This window comes from Platalea leucorodia (assembly GCF_965183815.1).
Source record: "Platalea leucorodia genome assembly, chromosome: 28".
Lineage (NCBI taxonomy): Eukaryota > Metazoa > Chordata > Aves > Pelecaniformes > Threskiornithidae > Platalea > Platalea leucorodia.
The window spans coordinates 824,367-845,857 of NC_138850.1; the positions used below are offsets into that span (position 1 = coordinate 824,367).

The window sequence follows — 21,491 nt, forward strand, 5'->3', positions numbered from 1 at the left end:
GTGGACCTGCTGGAGCGAGTCCAAAGGAGGGCCACGAAGATGACCAGGGGCTGGAGCACCTCTGCTATGAGGAGAGGCTGAGAGAGCTGGGGTTGTTCAGCCTGGAGAAGAGAAGGCTGCAGGGAGACCTTAGAGCAGCCTTCCAGTCCCTGAAGGGGGCCAAGGAGAAAGCGGGAGAGGGACTTTTCCCAAGGGAGCAGGGCAATAGGACAAGGGGTAATGGCTTTAAACTGAAAGAGGGTGGATTTAGATGAGGTACAAGGAAGAAATCCGTCACCGTGAGGGCGGTGAGGCGCTGGCACAGGTTGCCCAGAGAAGCTGTGGGTGCCCCACCCCTGGGAGTGTCCAAGGCCAGGCTGGACGGGGCTTTGAGCAACCTGGTTGAGTGGAAGGTGTCTCTGCCCATGGCAGGGGGTTGGAACCAGGTGATCTTCAAGGTCCCTTCCAACCCCAACCATTCCAGGATTCTATCAAAATCAAGCACAATTCCTTCGCAGGGGATCCAGCTGGGTCCCGGGGGCCTGGGGAGCCGCCCGGCCCGGCTGCAGGGTCTTGAGCGCTCGCCCTCCGGTTGTCACTGCTGCCATGGGAAGTGCGTGGGACCATCACCTCCCTGCTCCTGCTGGCCACGCTGTGCCTGATACAAGCCAGGACGCTCTTGGCCTCCTTGGCGCACTGCTGGGGGAGCCGCCTCTCTGTCGACAGCGGCCCACCGCTGCCCCTTTGCATCCCCAAAGGATCTTTGCTTCCTTCAGCCTCTGGACCGCTCGCTCCTCCCGCTCCTTTCCCGTTGGGCTCCCCGCAGCTCCCACCACGGCAACTGGGATCCCCCCCTTTGCCTTCCCGCTCAGCAAGAGCCACCTCCAGAGGCGGCGGGTGGCTGCCCCTCTTCCCATCCATCAGTCCCACAGTCCCTAGCAATGGGTCCCAGCTCCTGCCCTTCCCTACCTTCTAGCTCCAGCCTCTCAAGCCCCGCTCTCCCAGCACGGGAGCAACCCGGGAGCAAATCTCCTCACCCGCCTGATGGACGAAACCATTCCCTGGATCTCACAGCCCGCCCGGGGATGGGCACCGGCTCGCTTCCGCCTCTGCTCCCTCTCGATCCCAGCCAGAACCAGCACAGCCCTCGGCCCGAGGCTGCGAGCGCAGCCCGGGCACCGCGGGAGGAGGCACAGCCCGAGGGGGGGCGGGGACCAGCGTTTATTGGGTGCGCCAGGAAACGTACACACGCGGAAGAAATCAGTTACAGCCTCAAAATTAAGAGAACGGTCATAATTGCAGTGCTCAATTCGAAAAGAATTGGAAAAATGAAGTTCGCCCAGCCAGAAGAGCCCCCACCGTAGCCGGGGGTGGGCAGGCGCAGCTGCAGGCAGCTCCCAGCATCCTCCAGCGCCGCTCTGCGCCCAACTGGTGAGAGGGAAGGGGGCCGCATCCAGCCACGTGCTGGCCCCTCGCGAAGGCGTTAGGCGGTGATCCCTGCAGGGACGGGAGGAAGAGACAGCGTCACCCAGGGCCACCTCCCCGTCCCCAACTCTCTGCTCTGGGGGGGCTCGGTGACCCCCCCCCCAGCCCAGTGTTGCTCCAGCTGCGGGAAACACAGAGAGCTGGGGCCGCCCTGTCCATTCCCCGGTCCCAGGCCGTACCTGCGGCTGAGCCACCAGACCCCCCGTCCGTGCCTGCGAGAGAGAAACAGCCGTGAGCTGCCAGCCCCGCGCTCCCTACGGGCCCAGTGCACGGGCCAGGAGCCGGCCTGGGAGCCACGGCCGCGCTGCAGCCACTGGGAGGGGAGGATGGTGCCGCAGGCACCGGAGGGGACACACAACCTCTTCCATACCAAAAATCAGAGCCACGAGACCGCCCCGGCACTGGGCAGCGGATGGAGCCGGGCCTGCTCCCGGTACTCACTTGATGCCACGCCGTAGCCCTTCTTCCCTTTCCCCGATTTGTACTTCCAGAAGGCGAATGCGGCCATGACAGCGGTGACAGCCAGGACGGCAACAGCCACCGCCACCACGACGGTGAGCAGGTTGGACTCCGGCTCTGGGGGAGAGCAGGGCCGTGAGGAGGGGAAGGGCAACCACCCCAGCCCACCGCTCCATGGGCCCCAGCCCACCGGGCTCACCCCACGCAAAGACACCGGGCTCGGCCAGGCTGGCGTGCTCCACGCGGCACCGGTACTTGTCCTTCTCCTCCGGGCGCGCCTCGATGGAGGCCCAGGTGTAGTAGGTGCCGTCACTGTTGGGCGCGATGCTGCCCCACTCCGTCTCCTGGTCCCTGACCTCCCCCGCCTTCAGCCAGCTGACGGTGATGGGCCGCGGGTAGAAGCCGTAAGCGCGGCAGTACAAGGTCAGGATCCCGTCGGCCTCCTTCCCCGACACTCGCACCGTGGGGGGCTCTGGGGAGGGGCAGGCGGTGAGGGCCGGCACACGCACCCACAGCAGCCGGCCCCCGGGGTCCCCGCCTCGCCCTCACCTTTCCTCTCCAGCACGGCCCGCCCGTAGCTCACGTATTTCCTCAGCCACTCGATGCAGGTGTTCTGCAGGTAATGCTTCCACCCCTCAGCGACAGTCCCGTCCTCCTCCCACTTGCGCTTGGTGATTTGTGCCCCCGCGTCGGCTGCGATGAACGTCATCGTGTCCATGTCGAAGGCGATGAAGTCCCTCCCGTCGTAGGCATCCTGCCAATACCCCCTGGTGCTACCGTCCTCCAGGAGGTCACAGCCGTGCATGCGCTGCAGCGTGTGAGCCCCTGGAACGTGACCGGGGAGATGGGGCTGAGGGGCTGGGAGGGGGCGGCCAGGAGCCTCCCGGTCCTGGGATGGGGTCCTGGGCACTGCGGGGGTGGGGATGCGCTGGGCTGGGGTGGCCAGAAGCTCCCCCCGCCTCTGGGACAGGGGATCCCAAGCGCTGTGGGGCTGGCACAGGGCAGCCGGGAGCCCCTGGCCCTGGGGGACAGGGGGGCTGGGAGCCCCCTGACAATGACCCCAGGCAGGGAAGGGCCGGCACAAGCCGGGGCAGCAGCGTGGGGCAGGGCAGGGTCTTGGGGGTGCGAACTCCCCTGGCCCACGCAGCCCTGCCCCAGTCCCACGGAGCCCCAGCCCAGCCCCCACTCACCCCTGCTCTGGTTGTAGCGGGCCCGCGCTGTCTCCAGGTCCACAAGAGCAACTTGGTGATGGCTCTGTGCGATCTTGGTCTGGGTGTCCCAGTACCGGGGGTCCTCGTTGGCCACCATCCAGGCCGCCCGGGGCTCCACCTTCCCCGTCTCACTGCTGTAGCGCGCAATGGGGCTCCCATCCACGTACCCCACGATTACGAACTGGGGAACCCCCGGGCTGGGCTCCGACACCGAAACATAGAAGTAGCGCAGGGAGTGGAGCACTGCGGGGACACGGGGGGCGGTCAGAGGTGGGGGGCAGCAGGGTTTGGGGGGGGGGGGGGGACAGGGGTGAGGGTGCCCGGGGGCAGGGATGGAGAGCGAGGCTGGGTGGGGGTCGGGGTGCCCAGGAAAGGGGGGTGCAGGGGGGGGGGGGGCGGGGGTGGGGAGGGGGGGTTCCGAGGGGGTACCCGGTGGCTGGGGAGGGGGACCGGGGGGGTCCCTGCAGCCGGGGAAGGGGAGTCCAGGGGGGTACCGGTGCGCACGGAAGGACGGGGTGCAAGGGGGGGGGGTCCCGGTGTCCCGGGAAAGGGGGTGCAGGGGGGTCCGGGTGCCCGGCGGGGCTCCCTGTGCCCAGGGAAGGGGAGGCCAGGGGGGTCCCGGTGTCCCGGGAAAGGGGGTGCAGGGGGGTCCCGGTGCCCGGGGGGGCTCACGGGTCCCCCCCCGCCCTCACCGTTCGCTGCCGCCCCGACGACGGCCCCCAGCAGCAGCCCCAGGCCCAGCGCCCGCCCCGGGCCCATCGCGCTGCTCCGCACCGGCCCCGCACCCGCACTGAGCCGCCGAGCCTCGCCCCAAGCCCCAGAGCCCGGAGCAGGCCCCGCCCCTCCCCGCCATTGGCCCCGACACCGCCCGACCGCCAATGGCAGCCCGAGCAGCGTTTGACATCACCAGTCGCCGGGCAGATCCCGGCTCCGCAGGTTGGCAGAAGCGAAAGCGAAAGCAGCGGAGTCCGCGGGGGGGGGGGGGGCGGGGCCGGGACAGGGCTCCCCCGGGGCCCCCCGCCACCCCGCACCCCCCGGGACCCCCCCCACGTCCCCACGCACCCCCCGAACCCCCCTGCTCCACCACTGTCCCCCCAGCCCGGGGTCACCCCGGGGCCCCCCAAGCCCCAGCCCCGGCCACGCTCTTGTCCCCTTCCCCCGGGGCACCCCACCACCCCGGCGCCCTGCCCACCCCCGGGGGGCACACAGGCGCCCGGCACCCCACGCTGGGCTCTCCCCACCCCCAGCCCGGCTCCGCCAGCCTGGGGCTTTAGGGGGGACAAAGCTGGGAAAAGGCTAAAATGATCCTGGGGCGCGTGGGCACCCCCGGGGCTTGTGGGAGGTGTCCCTCGCGCCCACTCTCCCCTCTGCCCGGTGGCCCTGGTGCCCACCATCGCTCGTGCCCAGTGGCCCTGGTGCCCGCTGTCCCTTGTGCCCGGCACTGCCCTTGCCCGGTGTCCTTCATACCCGGGATCGCTTGTGCCCGGCGTCCCTCGTGCCCAGCATTGCTCACACCTCGTCCCTCGTGCCCCGATGTCCCTCGTGCCCCAAATATGATGTCCCTCGTGCCCAGCATTGCTCACACCTCATCCCTCGTGCCCCGATGTCCCTCGTGCCCCAAATATGATGTCCCTCGTGCCCAGCATTGCTCACACCTCATCCCTCGTGCCCCGATGTCCCTCGTGCCCCAAATATGATGTCCCTCGTGCCCAGCATTGCTCACACCTCGTCACTCGTGCCCCGATGTCCCTCGTGCCCCAAATATGATGTCCCTCGTGCCCGGCCTTGCTCACAACTGGCATCGCTTGTGCCCAGCGCACGACGCTGCTCGGCATCGCTCCTGCCCGGCATCTCCGGTGCCTGGCTTGGCTTGCGCCCGGCATCTCTCGTGCCCGGCATCTCTCGTGCCCGGCACACGCGTCGTGCCAGGCCATGTCGCGTGCGTGTCCCCCCGCGGCCTTTCCCCTTGGCGTAACGACGCAAGAGCCCCCGCACGAAACCACATCGTCGCCGCGGAACATCTTTATTGTCGGCAGCGCGGCGTCAGCTCCAGGGTTACAGGGAGGCAGGGGGGACTGTCGGGGCCAGGAGGTCACCGTCCTGGGGGTCCTCAGATGCTGCCTGGGGGGGGGACAGGGGGTGGCAGAAGGGGTGACGTGGCCCTTGGGGACAGGGGATGGGGACAGGTTGGATGTGCCATTACCTGCAGGGTAGTTGTCTCCAGGGAGGGGAGTGTAACCTGCAAGAGTGAGTAGAGGGGGTGAGGAGGGTCCGTGTCACCCCAGGCCGCTGTCCCTGTTCCCCCCAGGCCGCTGTCCCTGTCCCTGTCCCTCCTCAACCACTCACCTGGTACCGGTGGCATGGCCCAGTAGCGGTAGACACCGGCGATGAAGAAGCTGAGCCCCAACGCCATCACCACGGTGGCCGCAGCCACCTTCAACGTCAACCCCGGGGACAAGCCGGGACCTGCGGGGACACTGGGAGTGAGCAGCGACGTGGCAAGGACCCAGGCGTCCGGGTAGGCGTCCTGCCCCGCTCCGACTCACTCCAGTCCTCCAGGAGGGGCTGGTCCAGGCTGGCGTGTTGCACCGAGCACGTGAAGGTGTCCCCGGCCACCGGGGCCACCAGCAGGGTCACCTGCGTCTGGTAGGTCCAGTCACCGTTGGGGATGGCGGAGATGGGGGGGTGGTCACCGGGGCCCACGATGTCCCCGTTGTGCAGCCAGATGACGGTCACCTCGGCGGGGTAGAAGCCCCAGACGTGGCAGGTGAGGAGGACAGACGCCCGGGGGTTGTCCGTCTTGGAGGCGATGATGCGGACTTGGGGTGGCGCTGGAGCAGGGAGGGGGGACGGTCAGTGCCGGGGTGAGCCCCCTCCCCACCCCGGGCGATGTCCCCATGCGATGTCCCCATGCGACATCCTCGTGCAACGTGCTCTGCAACGTCCCCGCGCCATGCAACGCCCCGTGCAACCTTCTCATGCAACACCCCGTACAACGCCCTACCCCACGGCCCCGTGCAAAGCCCCCGCGCACGATGCCCCCCTGCAAAGCCCCCGTGCTCTGCAGGGCTTACTCCGCCGCAGCACCGTGGAGGTCCAGAAGCGGGTGGCCAGGTCTTGGCAAGCCTGGCGCCGGGCTTCGACGCGCTCCACCCAGGCGGTGCCGTTGTTGAGGAGGGTGGCGAGGTGGGTGGCATGGGGGCGGAGCAGCCCCCAGTCGCAGGGGACAAAGCGCTGGGCGTCGGGGTCGTAGCAGACCAGCGGGTTCTTGTTGAAGACGAGGGCGAAGTCAAAATCCAGCACGGAGCCGTTGGCCGCCAGCGGGCAGGAGCTGGCCACGTGCACCAGGAAGGCGCCTACAAGGGGGATGCGGGGGTAAGTGGCATCTCCTGGGGTGCCTCTGTCTGTCCTCGTGTCTCTGTCCATGTCTGTCTGTCCCATCCCTCCCTCCATCCCATCCTTCCATCCATCCCCATCTGTCTTTATCCATCCCCATCCATCTCTGTCCATCTCCATCCCTCCATCCATCTCATCTCCACCTCTCCATCCATCCCCATCCATCCCCATCCATCCCCACCCCTCCATCCATCTCATCTCCACCTCTCCATCCATCCCCATCCATCGCCACCCCTCCATCCGTTCCCCAGCTGGCTCCATCCCTCCATCTGTCCTCCTCCCTCCATCCAACCCCAGCCCTCCTTCCACCTTCACCCCTTCATCCATTTCCATCCAAACCCAGCCCTCCATCCATCGCCATCTCTTCATCTACTCCTCATCTCTCCCCATCCCTCCATCCGTGTCCATCTCCCCATCCCTCCATCCACCCCATCCATCTTCATCCCACCATCCATCCCCATCCCGCCATCCATCCTCATCCCTCCATCACTCCCCATGCCTCCATCCAACCCCACACCTCCATCCACCTCCATCTCCCCATCCCTCCATCCGTCCCCATCCATCCCTCCTCATCCCTCCATCCGTCCCCGTCCACCTCCATCCGTCCCCATCCATCTCTCTCCACCCCCATCCATCCCCTTGCCCCCAACCGCCCCCCATATCCCCCCCCCCATGTTCCCCCCCCACTTGGGTCAATCCCCAGCCCCCCCAAAGCATCCTGGGGTCCCCATGGGGTCACCCATTAACCCAATGTCATTGTGAGCCCCCCCCAAGCCATCCCCCGGGGTCACCCAGCAGCCTTGGGACAGACCCCCCCCCCCAAACCACCTTCAGGGGCAGAGCCCCCACCCCCCCAAACTGTCCCCGGGGCCCTATGGGACTGAGAACCCCAAGACTGCCCCTGGGGTCCTCAGAGCCCCCCAAACCATCCCCAGCATCCAGCAGGGATGAGACCCCCGGGCTGTCCCCAGGGTCCCATGGGGCAGAGCCCCCCCAAACCAGCCCTCCAGTCCCTCGGGGTTGAGCCCCCCCCCCCCCAAATGATCCCCAACATCTCATAGGGCTGAGCCCCCCCCAAAACACCTCTGGGGTCCTGCAAGTTTGAGCCCCCCCAAAGCATCCCTGGGGTCCCACAGGGCTGAGCCCCCCCCCAACCCATCCCTGGGGTCCCATGGGGCTCAGACCCCCCCCCAAACCACTCCCGGGGTCCCACAGGGCTGAGCCCCCCCAACCCATCCCTGGGGTCCCACAGGGCTCAGCCCACCCCCCCCCCCCCCATCCCTGGGGTCCCACAGGGCTGAGCCCCTCCCCCCCCATCCCTGGGGTCCCATGGGGCTGAGCCCCCCCCCGCCCATCCCTGGGGTCCTACAGGGCTGAGCCCCCACCCCATCCCTGGTGTCCCACGGGGCTGAGCCCCCCCCCCCCATCCCCGGGGTCCCACGGGGCTGAGCCCCCCCCCCAACCCATCCCTGGGGTCCCACAGGGCTCAGCCCACCCCCTCATCCCTGGGGTCCCACAGGGTTGAGCCCCACCCCAACCCATCCCTGGGGTCCCACGGGGCTGAGCCCCCCCCCCCCATCCCTGGGGTCCCACAGGGTTGAGCCCCACCCCAACCCATCCCTGGGGTCCCACGGGGCTGAGCCCCCCCCCCATCCCTGGGGTTCCACGGGGCTGAGCCCCCCCCCCCATCCCTGGGGTCCCACAGGGCTGAGCCCCCCCAACCCATCCCTGGGGTCCCATGGGGCTGAACCCCCCCAACCCATCCCTGGGGTCCCACAGGGCTGAGCCCCCCCCCCCCCCATCCCTGGGGTTCCACGGGGCTGAGCCCCCCCCCCATCCCCGGGGTCCCACGGGGCTGAGCCCCCCCCCCCATCCCTGGGGTCCCACGGGGCTGAGCCCCCCCCCGCCCATCCCTGGGGTCCTACAGGGCTGAGCCCCCACCCCACCCCCGGGGTCCTACAGGGCTGAGCCCCCCCCCCACCCCCGGGGTCCCACGGGGCTGAGCCCCCCAGGGTCCCCATTCCCCCCGCCGCCATCCCTGCGGCCCCACCTGCCCCCCGGGCACCCAGGGCCAGGCCCAGCAGCACCAGCATGGCGGGGTGGGCCCGGGGGCGTCCAGCCGCGCTCTGTGCCTCCCCCCCCCCGCAGCCACCCGCCCGCACCCCACAACCCGGCCCTGACACCCCACACCCCACCCGGGGTGGGGACATCGGGCACCCAATGCGGGCCGGCGCCGAACAGGCGTCACCGGTTGCTGGAGCAGGGCGCCCGGGCGGCTGCCGCCGCCAGGACATAGCGTGGCGGACGGGCGTCACCCCGCTTCGTCCCCGCGCTGCCACCCCCATGCCGGGGGTCACCGTCCCACCAGGACCCTGATGTGACACGCCCCCCCCCCCCCCCAAACCAGGCTGGGGACCCAGGCGTCCGGACTGGTTGTACCCCAGGGGTCCATGTCCCCCCCCCCCCCCCCAACACCGCTTCTGCGTGAAGCGCTAACCCCTCCCAGTAACCCCTCTGCCTCCAAACTGGGAGCGCTGGGAGCCTCTCCGCGCCCACCCATGAGGGGACAAAGCTGCTAAGGGATGGGGATCACAAATGGTTTTATTTGGGGGGGGGGGGGGGGGGCTGGGGGGACCCCCCCTGACCAGGCCCCCCCCAGGCTGGGTCCATGGGGGCCCAGCACCCCCAGCCCCACATCTGCGGGGGGGGGGGGGGGGGGGCGTGGCAGCAAGGGGGGCTCAGAGTATGGTCACTGCATGGTCACAGGTGGCCACGGAGGGACCAAAATGGAGACCAGGAGCAAGATCAGGACTAGGACCAGATCCAAGACCAGGAGCAGGATTGGGACCAGATCCAGGACATGAACCAGGACCAGGACTGGGACCAGATCCAGGACCAGATCCAGGACATGAACCAGGACCAGGACTGGAACCAGATCCAGGACATGAACCAGGACCAGGACTGGAACCAGATCCAGGACCAGATCCAGGACATGAAGCAGGACCAGGACTGGGACCAGATCCAGGACCAGGACCTGGCAGACGTAAGAAGACAAATTAGGGACACCCCTAATTCGGGTGGGTGCTGGGTCCCCCAGCGTGTCCCCCACGTGCCACACACGTGAGTTCCCACAGGCGTCCCTCACCCGGAGCCTGGCGGCAGTAGCTGAAGGTGCCAGCGGCAAAGACCACCAGCCCCAGGGTCATTATCACCGCCGCCACCGCCACCTTCACCGTCAACCCCGGGGACAAGCCGGGACCTGCAGGGGACAGAGCAACCATGCTGAGCCACGGGGGGACCCGGGCGTCCTGGTGCCACGTCCCCATCACCTGCGCTCACCCCAGCGCTTCCGGAGGGGCCGGTTCAGGCTGGCGTGTTGCACCGAGCACGTGAAGGTGTCCCCAGCCTTGGCGGTGACCGTCAAGGTCACCTGCGTCTGGTAGGTCCAGTCACCGTTGGGCAGGAGCTTGGCGGTGTCCCCGGAGGCCACCACGTCCCCGTTGTGCAGCCAGAGGACCGTCACCTCGGGGGGGTAGAAGCCCCAGACGTGGCAGGTGAGGAGGACGGCGTCGGGGGTGTTGGGGAGGGGGACAGGGACGATGCGGACTTGAGGTGGCGCTGGGGTGGGGAAGGGACAGTCAGTGCCGGGGACGGTCCCCTCCCCACCCAGCGCGGTGGCCGGCGTGACGCCCCGTGCGACGGCCCCGTGCAACGTAGCTGCGCGTTGCCCCATGCAACGTCGCCATGCAATGTCCCCGTGCGATATCCCCGTTCAACGTCCATGCAACGCCTTGTGCGACGCCCGTGCGACGCCCGTGCAGCACCCATGCAACGCCCCGTGCAACACCCCATGCAGGGCTTACTCCGCCGCAACGCCGTGGAGGCCCAGAAGCGGGTGGCCAGGTCGCGGCAAGCCTGGCGCCGGGCTTCGGCGCGCTCCACCCAGGCGGTGCCGTTGTTGAGGACGTAGGCCACCAGGCCGGCGAAATTATGGAGCAGCCCCCAGTCGCAGGGGACGAAGCGCTGGGCGGCGGGGTGGTAGCAGACCAGCGGGTTCTTGTTGAAGACGAGGGTGAAGTCGAAGGCCAGCGCCGAGCCGTTGGCCGCCAGCGGGCAGGAGCTGGCCACGTGCACCAGGAAGGCGCCTACGAGGGGGACACGGGGGGTGGCCGCGGTCCCCGGGGCTTGGACCCCCCCCCCGCACCCCCCTGCATCCTACCTGTCCCCCGGCAGCTCAGTGCCAGCCCCAGCACCCCCAGCACCCCCAGGCTTGGCGGTGGGCGCTGGTGCATCCGGCGCGGCGGGCGAGCGTCTCCCCACAGTGCCATGCCTTCATCCTTGTGCCAGCCAGCTCCTTCCTCCTCCTCCTCAGGGCTCGTCCCGAGGGATTTGGCCCCAGCACCCTGCGTCACCGGCGATGGGCGGGGCAGGGCTTCGCCCCGAGCAGCCTGGGCCCAGGGCTGGGCTTGGCACCGAGTGCCCCTTCCCAGTGGGGAAACTGAGGCACGCCAGCGGGGTATGGCCCTTTGAGGGGGTGCGATCCTGCTGAACCCCAATATCAGGCAGCGGAGAAGCCACCGCCGTGACCCCCTCCCACCCTATCCCAGTGGGGAAACTGAGGCATGCCTCTTGGGGCTGCGGTGCGATCCAGCCCAACCCCAGGATCAGGCAGCAGAGAAGCCACCACCATGGCCCCCTCCCACCCTTTCATACTGGGGAAACTGAGGCACGTCTGATGGAGATGGTTCTTTGGGGGTGCGATCCAGCTGAACCCCAATATCAGACAGTGGAGAAGCCACCGCCACAGCCCCCTCCCACCCTTTGGCAGTGGGGAAACTGAGGCACGCCTCTTGGGGCTGGGGTGCGATCCAGCCCAACCCCAGGATCAGACAGTGGAGAAGCCACCGCCGTGACCCCCTCCCACCCTATCCCAGTGGGGAAACTGAGGCACGCCTCTTGGGGCTGGGGTGCGATCCAGCCCAACCCCAGTACCAGGCAGCAGAGAAGCCACCGCCGCGGGGTGGGGGACAGAGGAGGACACGGGGCGCAGCCACAGACGAGGGGTTTAATCACTGCGGGGGGGGGGGGGGGGGGGGCTTATTCTCCCCCTCCCCCCCCCCCCCGCTCCGCCACCATCTTGACTCCTGCACCGAGCGGCGCCGGCCTCTGCACCCGTGCTCAACCTGGGGAGGGGGACACGAGAGCGGGGTTGGTGACAGTCCCCTCCTCACCCCCCCACCCCACCGCACCGGGGGCACCCCGGCGTCCGGGCCGTACCGTGGGTGCTGCGGCGTGCCACCAGGATCATGGTGATGCCGAGCAGCGCCAGGAGGATGCCCAATGCCATGGCGGCGCCGCACAGCGCCGTCTCCAGCACCTCGGAGGGGACGGGGTTTTGGGGCACTACGGGGAGGGGGACACCAAAGAGGGGGTCACCACCAGCCCCGGCGTCCCCTCGTGTCCCCGTCCCCGTCCCCACGCTCACCCCAGTAGGTGATGACGGAGGTGTTGTCCCCTTCGCGGGTGACGACGCAGGCGTAGATGTCACCGGCGGCGGGCGTCACCGGCAGGTAGGAGAAGCGGACGAAGGCCAGGTCGGCCGTGGGGGTGTAGTGGGTGTGGGTGACCCCTTGGGTGACGGGGTCCCCGTCCAGCTGCCAACTGATCTCCACCGCCGGCGGGAAGATGTTCCTCACCATACACACCAGCGTGTTGGGTTCACCCAACGCCACCGGTCGCATCGGGAAGACGTCGGCCACCGGGATACCTGCGGCGGTCGAGAAGGGACGGGGTGGGATGGAATCCACCGAAGGATCGTTTGGGGGGGAAGGGACCTCTGAAGGTCACCTACACCACGGGCAGGGACAGCTTCAGCTCGAGCAGGTCGCTCAGAGCCCCGTCCAACCTGACCTTGGCCGTTCCCAGGGATGGGGCATCTCCAACCTCTTTCGGCGACCTCTTCCAGTGTCACCACCCTCAGCGTAAGATGTTTCTTTCTTAGACTGAGCCTAAATCTGCCCTTTTTTAGCTTAAAACCGCCCGCCCTCGGCCTATCAGAGCCTCCGTCCCCACGAAGGGCCACCACGAGGTCTCCCCGGAGCCGTCTCTTCTCCAGCCCGGCCTCCCAGGGGAGGTGGCCCAGCCCTCCCATCATCTCCGTGGCCTCTGGGCCCGCTCCACCGGGTCCACGGCCGCCTTGTCCCCAGGAGACGCTTGGCTCCCTGGGCTCCTCTCCAGCTCCTCAGCCACCAAGTCCTTCTCCACTCTCCATCCCCCAGCCCGCGGCCGTGTTCGGGATGGCCTTGACCTTGCGCTTGGCCTGGTTGAACCTCATGAGGTTCCCCTGGGCCCACCCCTCCCGGTCCCCCTGGATGGGTCCCTTCCCTCTCGGGGATCAACCACCCCACTCGGCTTGGGGTCATCTCCAAACCTGCCGAGGGGGCCCTCGATCTCTGTGGTTGGTGAAGATACGGAACCGTACTGGTCCCAGTATGGCCCCCTGAGGGACACCTGTCCTCACTGGTCTCCATTTGGACATGGAAACGTCAACCACAACTCTCTGGGTGCCACCAGCCACCCAATTCCTGCTCCACCCAACGCTCCATCCATCATCCAGCTGAGAGAGGAGGACGTTGTGGAGGACCACGTCAAAGGGACGATGGTGGCACAGGTCATTGATGAAGATACGGAACCGTACTGGTCCCAGTATGGCCCCCTGAAGGACACCAGTCCTCACTGGTCTCCATCTGGACATGGAGCCATTGACCACAACCCTCTGGATGCCACCAACCACCCAAACGCTCCATCCATCAACTCCATCTCCCTCAAACTCAGAGAGGAGGACGTTGTGGAGGACCACGTCAATGGGACCGATGGTGGCACATGATGAAGATACGGAACCGTACTGGTCCCAGTATGGATCCCAAGGGACACCAGTCCTCACTGGTCTCCATTTGGGCATGGAAACGTCAACCACAACCCTCTGGATGCCACCAACCACCCAACGCCTGCTCCACCCAACGCTCCATCCATCAACTCCATCCCATCGAGAGGAGGAGGTTGTGGAGGACCACGTCAACGGGACGACGGTGGCACCCGGCGGGGGGTGGCACATGGCAGGCAAGGACGAGGGGGGGCCACCACGTCCACCACGTCACCTACCCTTCGACTCCGGCAGAACGCCGGTGGCCAGGGCGGTGAGGGCGCGGCGCAGGTCCTGGCAGAGCGTGGCGTCGCGGAGGAGCTCGGCGGGGGGCTCCAGGGTGGGGGGCCACGAGGGGAGGTCGGGCAGGCGCGGGGTCCAGCGGGAGCCGGGGAAGTCGAACCAGAAGAGTTGGTCATCGTCGAAGGCGAGCGCCAGCCCCAGCGAGGGCATGGCCGGCTGGCAGAAGAGGACCTCGGCCAGGACGTGCACCGGCGGCTCTGCGGGCAGGGCAGGGGTGCAGGCAGGGGCGCAGGCAGGAGGGCGGCCGGCACCGCCACGGCGGCTGCGGGCAGGGGGCGAGGGCAGCGCGGGCACGCACGGTCTGCGTGCGAGGTCACACGCGCTCTGCGTGCACGCTCGTTGTGTGTGCACGCACACGGTGCTTGCACGCACGCTCCCGTGCACACGTGCACTCTGCGTGAGCACACGCTCACTGCAAGGACACGCACACTCTGCATGCACACTCATCGCATGTGCATGCACACGGTGCTTGCACGCACACTCGCGTGCACACGTGCACTCTGTGTGAGCACACGCTCACTGCAAGGTCACACACACTCTGCGTGCACGCTCATTGCGTGTGCATGCACACGGTGCTTGCACGCATGCTCCCGTGCACACATGCACTCTGCGTGCACACGCTCACTGCAAGGTCACACACACTCTGCATGCACACTCATCGCATGTGCATGCACACGGTGCTTGCACGCACGCTCCCGTGCACACGTGCACTCTGCGTGAGCACACGCTCACTGCAAGGACACGCACTCTGCGTGCACGCTCATTGCACATGCACACACACGGTCCTTGCACACACACTCCCATGCACGCGTGCACACGCTCACTGCAAGGACACGCACACTCTGCATGCACACTCATCGCGTGTGCATGCACACAGTGCTTGCATGCACGCTCCCGTGCACACATGCACTCTGCGTGAGCACACGCTCACTGCAAGGACACGCGCTCTGCGTGCACGCTCATTGCGCATGCACACACACGGTCGTTGCACACACACTCCCATGCACACGTGCACTCTGCGTGCACACGCTCACTGCAAGGACACGCACACTCTGCATGCACACTCATCGCGTGTGCATGCACACAGTGCTTGCACGCACGCTCCCGTGCACACATGCACTCTGCGTGAGCACACGCTCACTGCAAGGTCACACACACTCTGCATGCACGCTCATCACGTGTGCATGCACACAGTGCTTGCATGCACGCTCCCGTGCACACATGCACTCTGCGTGAGCACACGCTCACTGCAAGGACACGCGCTCTGCGTGCACGCTCATTGCGCATGCACACACACGGTCGTTGCACACGCACTCCCGTGCACACGTGCACTCTGCGTGAGCACACGCTCACTGCAAGGACGTGCACTCTCTGTGTGCGCACTCATTGCGTGTGCATGCACACGGTGCTTGCACGCACGCTCCCGTGCACACATGCACTCTGCGTGAGCACACACTCACTGCAAGGACACACGCTCTGCGTGCACGCTCATTGCGTGTGCACGCACACGGTCCTTGCACACGCATGCTCCCGTGCACACGTGCACTCTGCGTGAGCACACGCTCACTGCAAGGTCACACACACTCTGCATGCACGCTCATCGCGTGTGCATGCACACGGTGCTTGCATGCACGCTCCCATGCACACGTGCACTCTGCATGAGCACACGCTCACTGCAAGGGCACACACTCTGTGTGCACGCTCATTGCACATGCACACACATGGTGCTTGCACACACGCTCCCGTGCACACGTGCACTCTGCATGCGTGCGCTCACTGCAAGGACATGCACGCTCTGCGTGCACGACCATTGCACATGCACGCACACCATCCTTGCTGCGTGTGTGCACACAGCGTGTGCATGTGCACACACGCTCCTGTGCACGCGTGCACTCTGTGTGGGCACACGCGCTCTGTTTGCACACGCATTGCATGCGTGCACACACGGTGCTTGCACATGATGCATGTGCACACAAAGCCTGGAAGGCCACGCTCTGCATGCACACTCGCTGCACGTGCACACGCACCGTGCAAGGCCACGCACGCCCTGCCTGCATGTGTTTTGCACACGCGCAGTGCGCGTGCACATCACGGTGCACACACGCATGCTCCGCATGCACACGCACACCGCGCGCAGACACGCGCTCTGCACACACGCGTGCACGCTCTGCACTTGTTCTGCACACATCCGCGTGCTTTCCTCTAGTGCACAGCCCCTTGCACGAGTGCACACTCCCCCTTGCACCCCCCCACCCCACGCACGCCCCCTTGCACTACTGCACACCCCCTGCTCACACTCACACCCCTTGCACTACTGCACACCCCCTCCTGCTCACACTCGTGCCCCTTGCACGAGTACACAGCCCCCCTTGCACCCCCACCCCATTAATGCCCCCTCGCACTACTGCAGAACCCCCTGCTCACACTCACACCCCTTGCACTACTGCACCCACCACCCCGTGCACAGCCCCTTGCACGAGTGCACAGCCCCCCCTTGCACCCCCAACCCACGCACGCCCCCTTGCACTACTGCACACCCCCCCGCTCACACTTGCGCCCCTTGCACGAGTGCACCCACCACCCCGTGCACAGCCCCTTGCACGAGTGCACACCCCCTGCTCACACGCACACCCCTTGCACGAGTGCACCCACCACCCCGTGCACAGCCCCTTGCACGAGTGCACAGCCCCCTGCTCACACTCGCACCCCTTGCACTACTGCACCCACCACCCCGTGCACAGCCCCCCCAGCACCCCCCACCCCACCCGCGCTCCCCCCACCCAGCGGCCCCACCGCCCCGCGACCCCCTACCCTCGGTGACGGCGGCGGCCAGGGCCCCCCAGAGCAACCCGGCCACCAGCACCCCGCTCCCGGCCGCAGCACCCATCCCTCCGGCAACCCGGCACCCGCTGGGTGCCGCCGGCTGCCGGCACCGCGGCCTGGCCGTGGCGCCAATGGCTGGGCCCCGTCGCCTCCCGTCACCCGTTGCTGGGGAGAAGGCCCTCGCAGGGCGCCCGGGTGCTGTGACAGAGCGGCCCCGGGTGCTCGGGCACGGGGTAGGGTGCTCCCTTCTCCCCCCACCCACCCACCCGCCCGCCACGGGGATGGGGATCCCCCCCCCCCGGCTCCCGGCGCGGCGGTCGCAACCGCCCGCGTTCCTGAGCGCGGTGACGTCGCAGCGTGATTCATAAGCGGCCTCCGTTCGTTCGGGGAACCCCGCGACGCCCCGCTGCGTGCGCTGCATCCGCTGCGTGCGCTGCATCCACTGGATCCGCTGCACCCGCTGCGTGCGCTGCATGGGCTGCGCCCACTGCAGCACCCAGCACCCCACCGGTGCCTGCGTTGCACCCTGCGCGACACCGTGCACCCCATCGCTGCACGCGCCGCACCCAGTGCACCCCTATTTCTGCGCGCTGCACCCTGCGCAACACCATGCACCCCATCGCTGCACGCGCTGCACCCAGTGCACCCCTATTTCTGCGCGCTGCACCCTGCGCAACACCATGCACCCCATCGCTGCACGCACTGCACCCAGTGCACCCCTATTTCTGCGCGCTGCACCCTGCGCAACACCATGCACCCCATCGCTGCACGCACTGCACCCAGTGCACCCCTATTTCTGTGGGCTGCACCCTCTGCAACACCGTGCACCCCACTGCTGTGTGCCGTGCACCCTCTGCACCCCCATTCCTGTGCGCTGCACCCTCTGCAACACCGTGCACCCCATCCCCACATGCACTGCACCCAGCGCAACACCGTGTGCCCCATCGCTGCATGCGCTGCACCCAGTGCACCCCTATTTCTGCGCGCTGCACCCTGCGCAACACCATGCACCCCACTGCTGTGTGCACTGCACCCTCTGCACCCCCATTCCTGTGCGCTGCGCCCTCTACAACACCGTGCACCCCATCCCCACACACACCACACCCAGTGCAACACCGTGAGCCCCATTGCTGCATGCACTGCACCCAGTGCACCCCCATTCCTGTGTGCTGCGCCCTCTGCAACACCGTGCACCCCATCCCCACATGCACTGCACCCAGTGCAACACCGCGCACCCCATCACTGCGTGCACTGCACCCAGTGCACCCCTATTCCTGTGTGCGCTGCGCCCTGGGCAACACCGTGCACCCCATCGCTGTGTCATGCACCCTCTGCACCCCCGTTCCTGTCTGCACGGTGCTCTGTGTGACACCGTGCACCCCACCTCTGCCTGCGACGCATCCAGAGCACCCCAATTCCTGTGCGCTGCACCCAGTGCAACACCGTGCACCCCATTCCTGTGTGCACTGCACCCAGCGCACCCCCATCTCTGTGAGTGCTGCACCCAGTGCAACACCATGCACCCCATTCCCAAGTGCGCTGCACCCTCTGCACCCCCATTCCTGTGTGCCCTGCACCCAGTGCACCCCATCTCTGTGAGCGCTGCACCCAGTGCAACTCCGTGCACCCCATCCCTGCATGTACTGCGCCCAGTGCATCCATCTCTGCAAGCGCTGCAACCTGTGCAACACCGTGCACCTCATCCCCACGTGCACTGCACCCAGTGCAATGCCGTGCACCCAGTGCACCCCCATTCCTGTGTATACTGCACCCTGTGCACCCCCACCCGTGTGCGCTGCACCCAGTGCAACACCGTGCACCCCATCCCCAAGTGCACTGCACTCAGCGCACCCCTATTTCTGTGCACTGCACCCTTTGCAACACCCTGCACCCCATCCCCAAGTGCGCTGCACCCAGTGCAACACGGTGCGCCCCGCTTCTGCATGTCCTGCATCCACTGCACCCCCACTCCTGCGTGCACTGCGCCTTCTGCAATACCGTGCACCCCACCTCTGCCTGTGACGCGTCCAGAGCACCCCCATTCCTGTGCACTGCACCCAGTGCAACACCGTGCACCCCATCCCCACGTGCACTGCACCCAGTGCACCCCCGTTCCTGTGTGCGCTGTGCCCTCTGCAACACCGTGCACCCCACTGCTGTGTGCCGTGCACCCTCTGCACCCCCATTTCTGTGCGCTGCACCCTGTGCAACACCATGCACCCCACTGCTGCATGCACTGCACCCTGTGCACCCGTTTCTGTGCGCTGCACCCAGTACAACATTGTGCACCCCATTGCTGTGTGCACTGCACCCAGTGCACCCCTATTTCTGTGCACTGCACCCAGTGCAACACCGTGCACCCCATTCCTGTGTGCACCGCACCCAGTGCACCCCTATTTCTGTGTGCTGCACCCTCTGCAACACCGTGCACCCCATCCCCACGTGCACTGCACCCAGTGCAATGCCGTGCGCCCCATCGCTGTGTGCACCCAGTGCACCCCGATTCCTGTGTATACTGCACCCTGTGCACACCCACCCCTGCGTGCGCTGCACCCAGTGCACCCCATTCCTGTGTGCGCTGCACCCAGTGCAACACCATGCACCCCATCCCTGTGTGCGCTGCGCCCTCTGCAACACCGTGCGTCCCACTGCTGTGTGCCGTGCACCCTCTGCACCCCCATTTCTGTGTGCTGCACCCTGTGCAACACCGTGCACCCCACTGCTGCATGCACTGCACCCTGTGCACCCCCATTCCTGTGCGCTGCACCCAGTGCACCCCCATTCTTGTGTGCGCTGCGCCCTCTGCAACACCCTGCACCCCACTGCTATGTGCCGTGCACCCCCTGCACCCCCATTCCTGTGTGCACTGCACCCTCTGCACCCCTATTCCTGTGCACTGCACCCAGTGCAACACCGTGCACCCCCATTCCTGTGTGCACTGCACCCTCTGCACCCCCATTCCTGTGCGCTGCACCCAGTGCAACACCGTGCACCCCATTCCCAAGTGCGCTGCACCCAGTGCACCCCCATTCCTGTGCGCTGCACCCTCTGCACCCCCATTCCTGTGTGCTGCACCCAGTGCAACACCGTGCACCCCATTCCCAAGTGCGCTGCACCCAGTGCACCCCCATTCCTGTGCACTGCACCCTCTGCACCCCCATTCCTGTGTGCTGCACCCAGTGCACCCCCATTCCTGTGCGCTGCGCCCTCTGCAACACCGTGCACCCCACTGCTGTGTGCCGTGCACCCTCTGCACCCCCATTCCTGTGCGCTGCGCCCTCTGCAACACCGTGCACCCCATTCCTGTGTGCACTGCACCCAGTGCACCCCCATTCCTGTGCCCTGCGCCCTCTGCAACACCGTGCACCCCATTCCTGTGTGCACTGCACCCAGTGCACCCCCATTCCTGTGCGCTGCGCCCTCTGCAACACCGTGCACCCCACTGCTGTGTGCACTGCACCCTCTGCACCCCCATTCCTGTGCACTGCACCCTCTGCACCCCCATTCCTGTGTGCACTGCACCCAGTGCACCCCCATTCCTGTGCCCTGCGCCCTCTGCAACACCGTGCACCCCATTCCTGTGTGCACCGCACCCGCTGCACCGCCTTGCACCCCCCGCCACCGCCTCCCGCACCCCCTGAGCTGCACCCCCGGGCCTCCCCCGAATCCCCGCACCCCCTGCCCTACCTGACCCCCCCCGGGGCTGCAAGCGCTGCACCCCTGCCGTGCCGCGGACCCCCGTGGGGTTCCCCCCCCCCCCCCCCGTGCCCCGCACCCCCCGTGGGTGCACCCACCGCACCCGCTGCAGCAGCCCCGCAGCGCGCATGCGCAAGGCCGGGGCCCGGGCCCGGCGCTAGGACCCCGCGGAGCCGCGCAGGGCCCCGCCACGGCGGGGGGGGGGTGAATGGAGCCGTGGGAGCCGCGGGGGCGCCACGTGACGGCGGGGAGCCAATCGCGGCGCGGGTGACGTCGCGCGGCGGCTCCCTTTTTCCGCCCTGGGATGTTTTATTATTATTATTATTTTTTTGATCTTTTTTTTTTTTTTTTGGCCCCAAAAGCGGGGCTTTTTGGGGGCGGGGGGGGGGGATGAAGCGGGGGTCGCGGTCCCGCGTGGGGGCGGCTCAGGTGAGTGACGGGGGGGGGAGGGGGGGGACCTCGCCCTTCCCCCCCTCCCCCCCATTCAAGGAAGCGGGGTGTGGGGGGGAGGTCACGTGGGGGCGGCGAGGTGTCACTCAAGCGCGGTCCCGCCCTCCCCCGGCGCGGCGGCGGCCAATCGGCGGCGAGGACGGCGGTGACGGGCGGGGGGGGCGGGGCGGCTTTGTGCGGGGCGGCGGTTTGGGGCGAAAAGCGCCATGTTTGGGTGTTCGCGCGGGGGCGGCGTGCGGGCAGGGCCCCAAGTGCTGTGTCACGGAGGGGGGGGGGGGGGAAGGGATCCAGGCACCCACCCGTGTCCTGCGAGCCCGTGGCGGGGAACCGGGGACCCACCGGGACCCCCCCCCCCCGTGGGTGGGGGGCGAAGGGGGTCGGGGCTTCCCGTGGGGGTGAACCCCCCCCCCCCGCCACGATCGGCGTGGGGATCCCGGGGCCGCCCCCCCCTTCCCCCTCCGCAATGGGGTGGGCTCCAGCCGCGGATGGGGCCCCGGCGGCGGCGTGTCCGTGGGGGTTGGCGTATCCCCCGTGTCGGGATGGGGGGAACCCGGCGCGTCCCGGTGTCCGGGGGGCCCGGTGGGCGCGGGGGCAGCCCGCTGCGTGGCGGGGGGGGGGGGGGGGTGTTAAGGCGAGGCGCGGCGCCTCCGGTATCCCCGGGCCCTGAGGCTCGCGGGACCCCGGCGAGGGGGGTGAGGGCGGGTGGGGGGGATCCCCCCGGTGCCCGGCGTTACCGGGGGTGGCGGGGAGGCGGCGGGGCCGCCCGG

At 67.8% G+C, this 21,491-nt stretch overlaps 3 protein-coding genes across 4 annotated transcripts; all 3 read right to left on the bottom strand.

Annotated features, from left to right (window-relative positions):
* Positions 1 to 1,182: 1,182 nt before the first annotated feature.
* On the bottom strand, positions 1,183 to 3,945 carry LOC309601087 (class I histocompatibility antigen, F10 alpha chain-like). Its single transcript, XM_082333920.1, has 7 exons — positions 3,827 to 3,945; positions 3,114 to 3,377; positions 2,473 to 2,748; positions 2,123 to 2,395; positions 1,906 to 2,040; positions 1,644 to 1,676; positions 1,183 to 1,476 (listed from the first exon to the last, which is right to left on the bottom strand). Exons 1-7 carry the CDS (start codon positions 3,891 to 3,893, stop codon positions 1,463 to 1,465), a joined length of 1,062 nt encoding a protein of 353 aa, XP_082190046.1. The 5' UTR covers positions 3,894 to 3,945; the 3' UTR covers positions 1,183 to 1,462.
* Positions 3,946 to 5,181: 1,236 nt separating this feature from the next.
* Positions 5,182 to 10,822, bottom strand: LOC309601072 (uncharacterized protein; the record flags this gene model as incomplete). The annotated part of the gene is made up of 11 exons (XM_082333903.1): positions 5,182 to 5,255; positions 5,338 to 5,373; positions 5,481 to 5,600; positions 5,681 to 5,965; positions 6,209 to 6,490; positions 8,581 to 8,706; positions 9,325 to 9,564; positions 9,676 to 9,789; positions 9,870 to 10,148; positions 10,394 to 10,675; positions 10,750 to 10,822. 11 exons carry the CDS (start codon positions 10,820 to 10,822, stop codon positions 5,245 to 5,247), a joined length of 1,848 nt encoding a protein of 615 aa, XP_082190029.1. The 3' UTR covers positions 5,182 to 5,244.
* An 832-nt stretch (positions 10,823 to 11,654) lies between these two features.
* LOC309601085 (class II histocompatibility antigen, M alpha chain) lies at positions 11,655 to 16,735 on the bottom strand. 2 transcript variants are annotated; one of them, XM_082333918.1, is made up of 5 exons: positions 16,567 to 16,735; positions 13,692 to 13,952; positions 12,016 to 12,297; positions 11,808 to 11,933; positions 11,655 to 11,713 (listed from the first exon to the last, which is right to left on the bottom strand). In XM_082333918.1, exons 1-5 carry the CDS (start codon positions 16,640 to 16,642, stop codon positions 11,709 to 11,711), a joined length of 750 nt encoding a protein of 249 aa, XP_082190044.1. In that variant the 5' UTR covers positions 16,643 to 16,735; the 3' UTR covers positions 11,655 to 11,708. The 2 variants fall into 2 exon arrangements, with proteins under 2 accessions (XP_082190044.1, XP_082190043.1); XM_082333917.1 differs by lacking the exon at positions 16,567 to 16,735 and having other exon boundaries at positions 13,692 to 14,956.
* Positions 16,736 to 21,491: the final 4,756 nt, after the last annotated feature.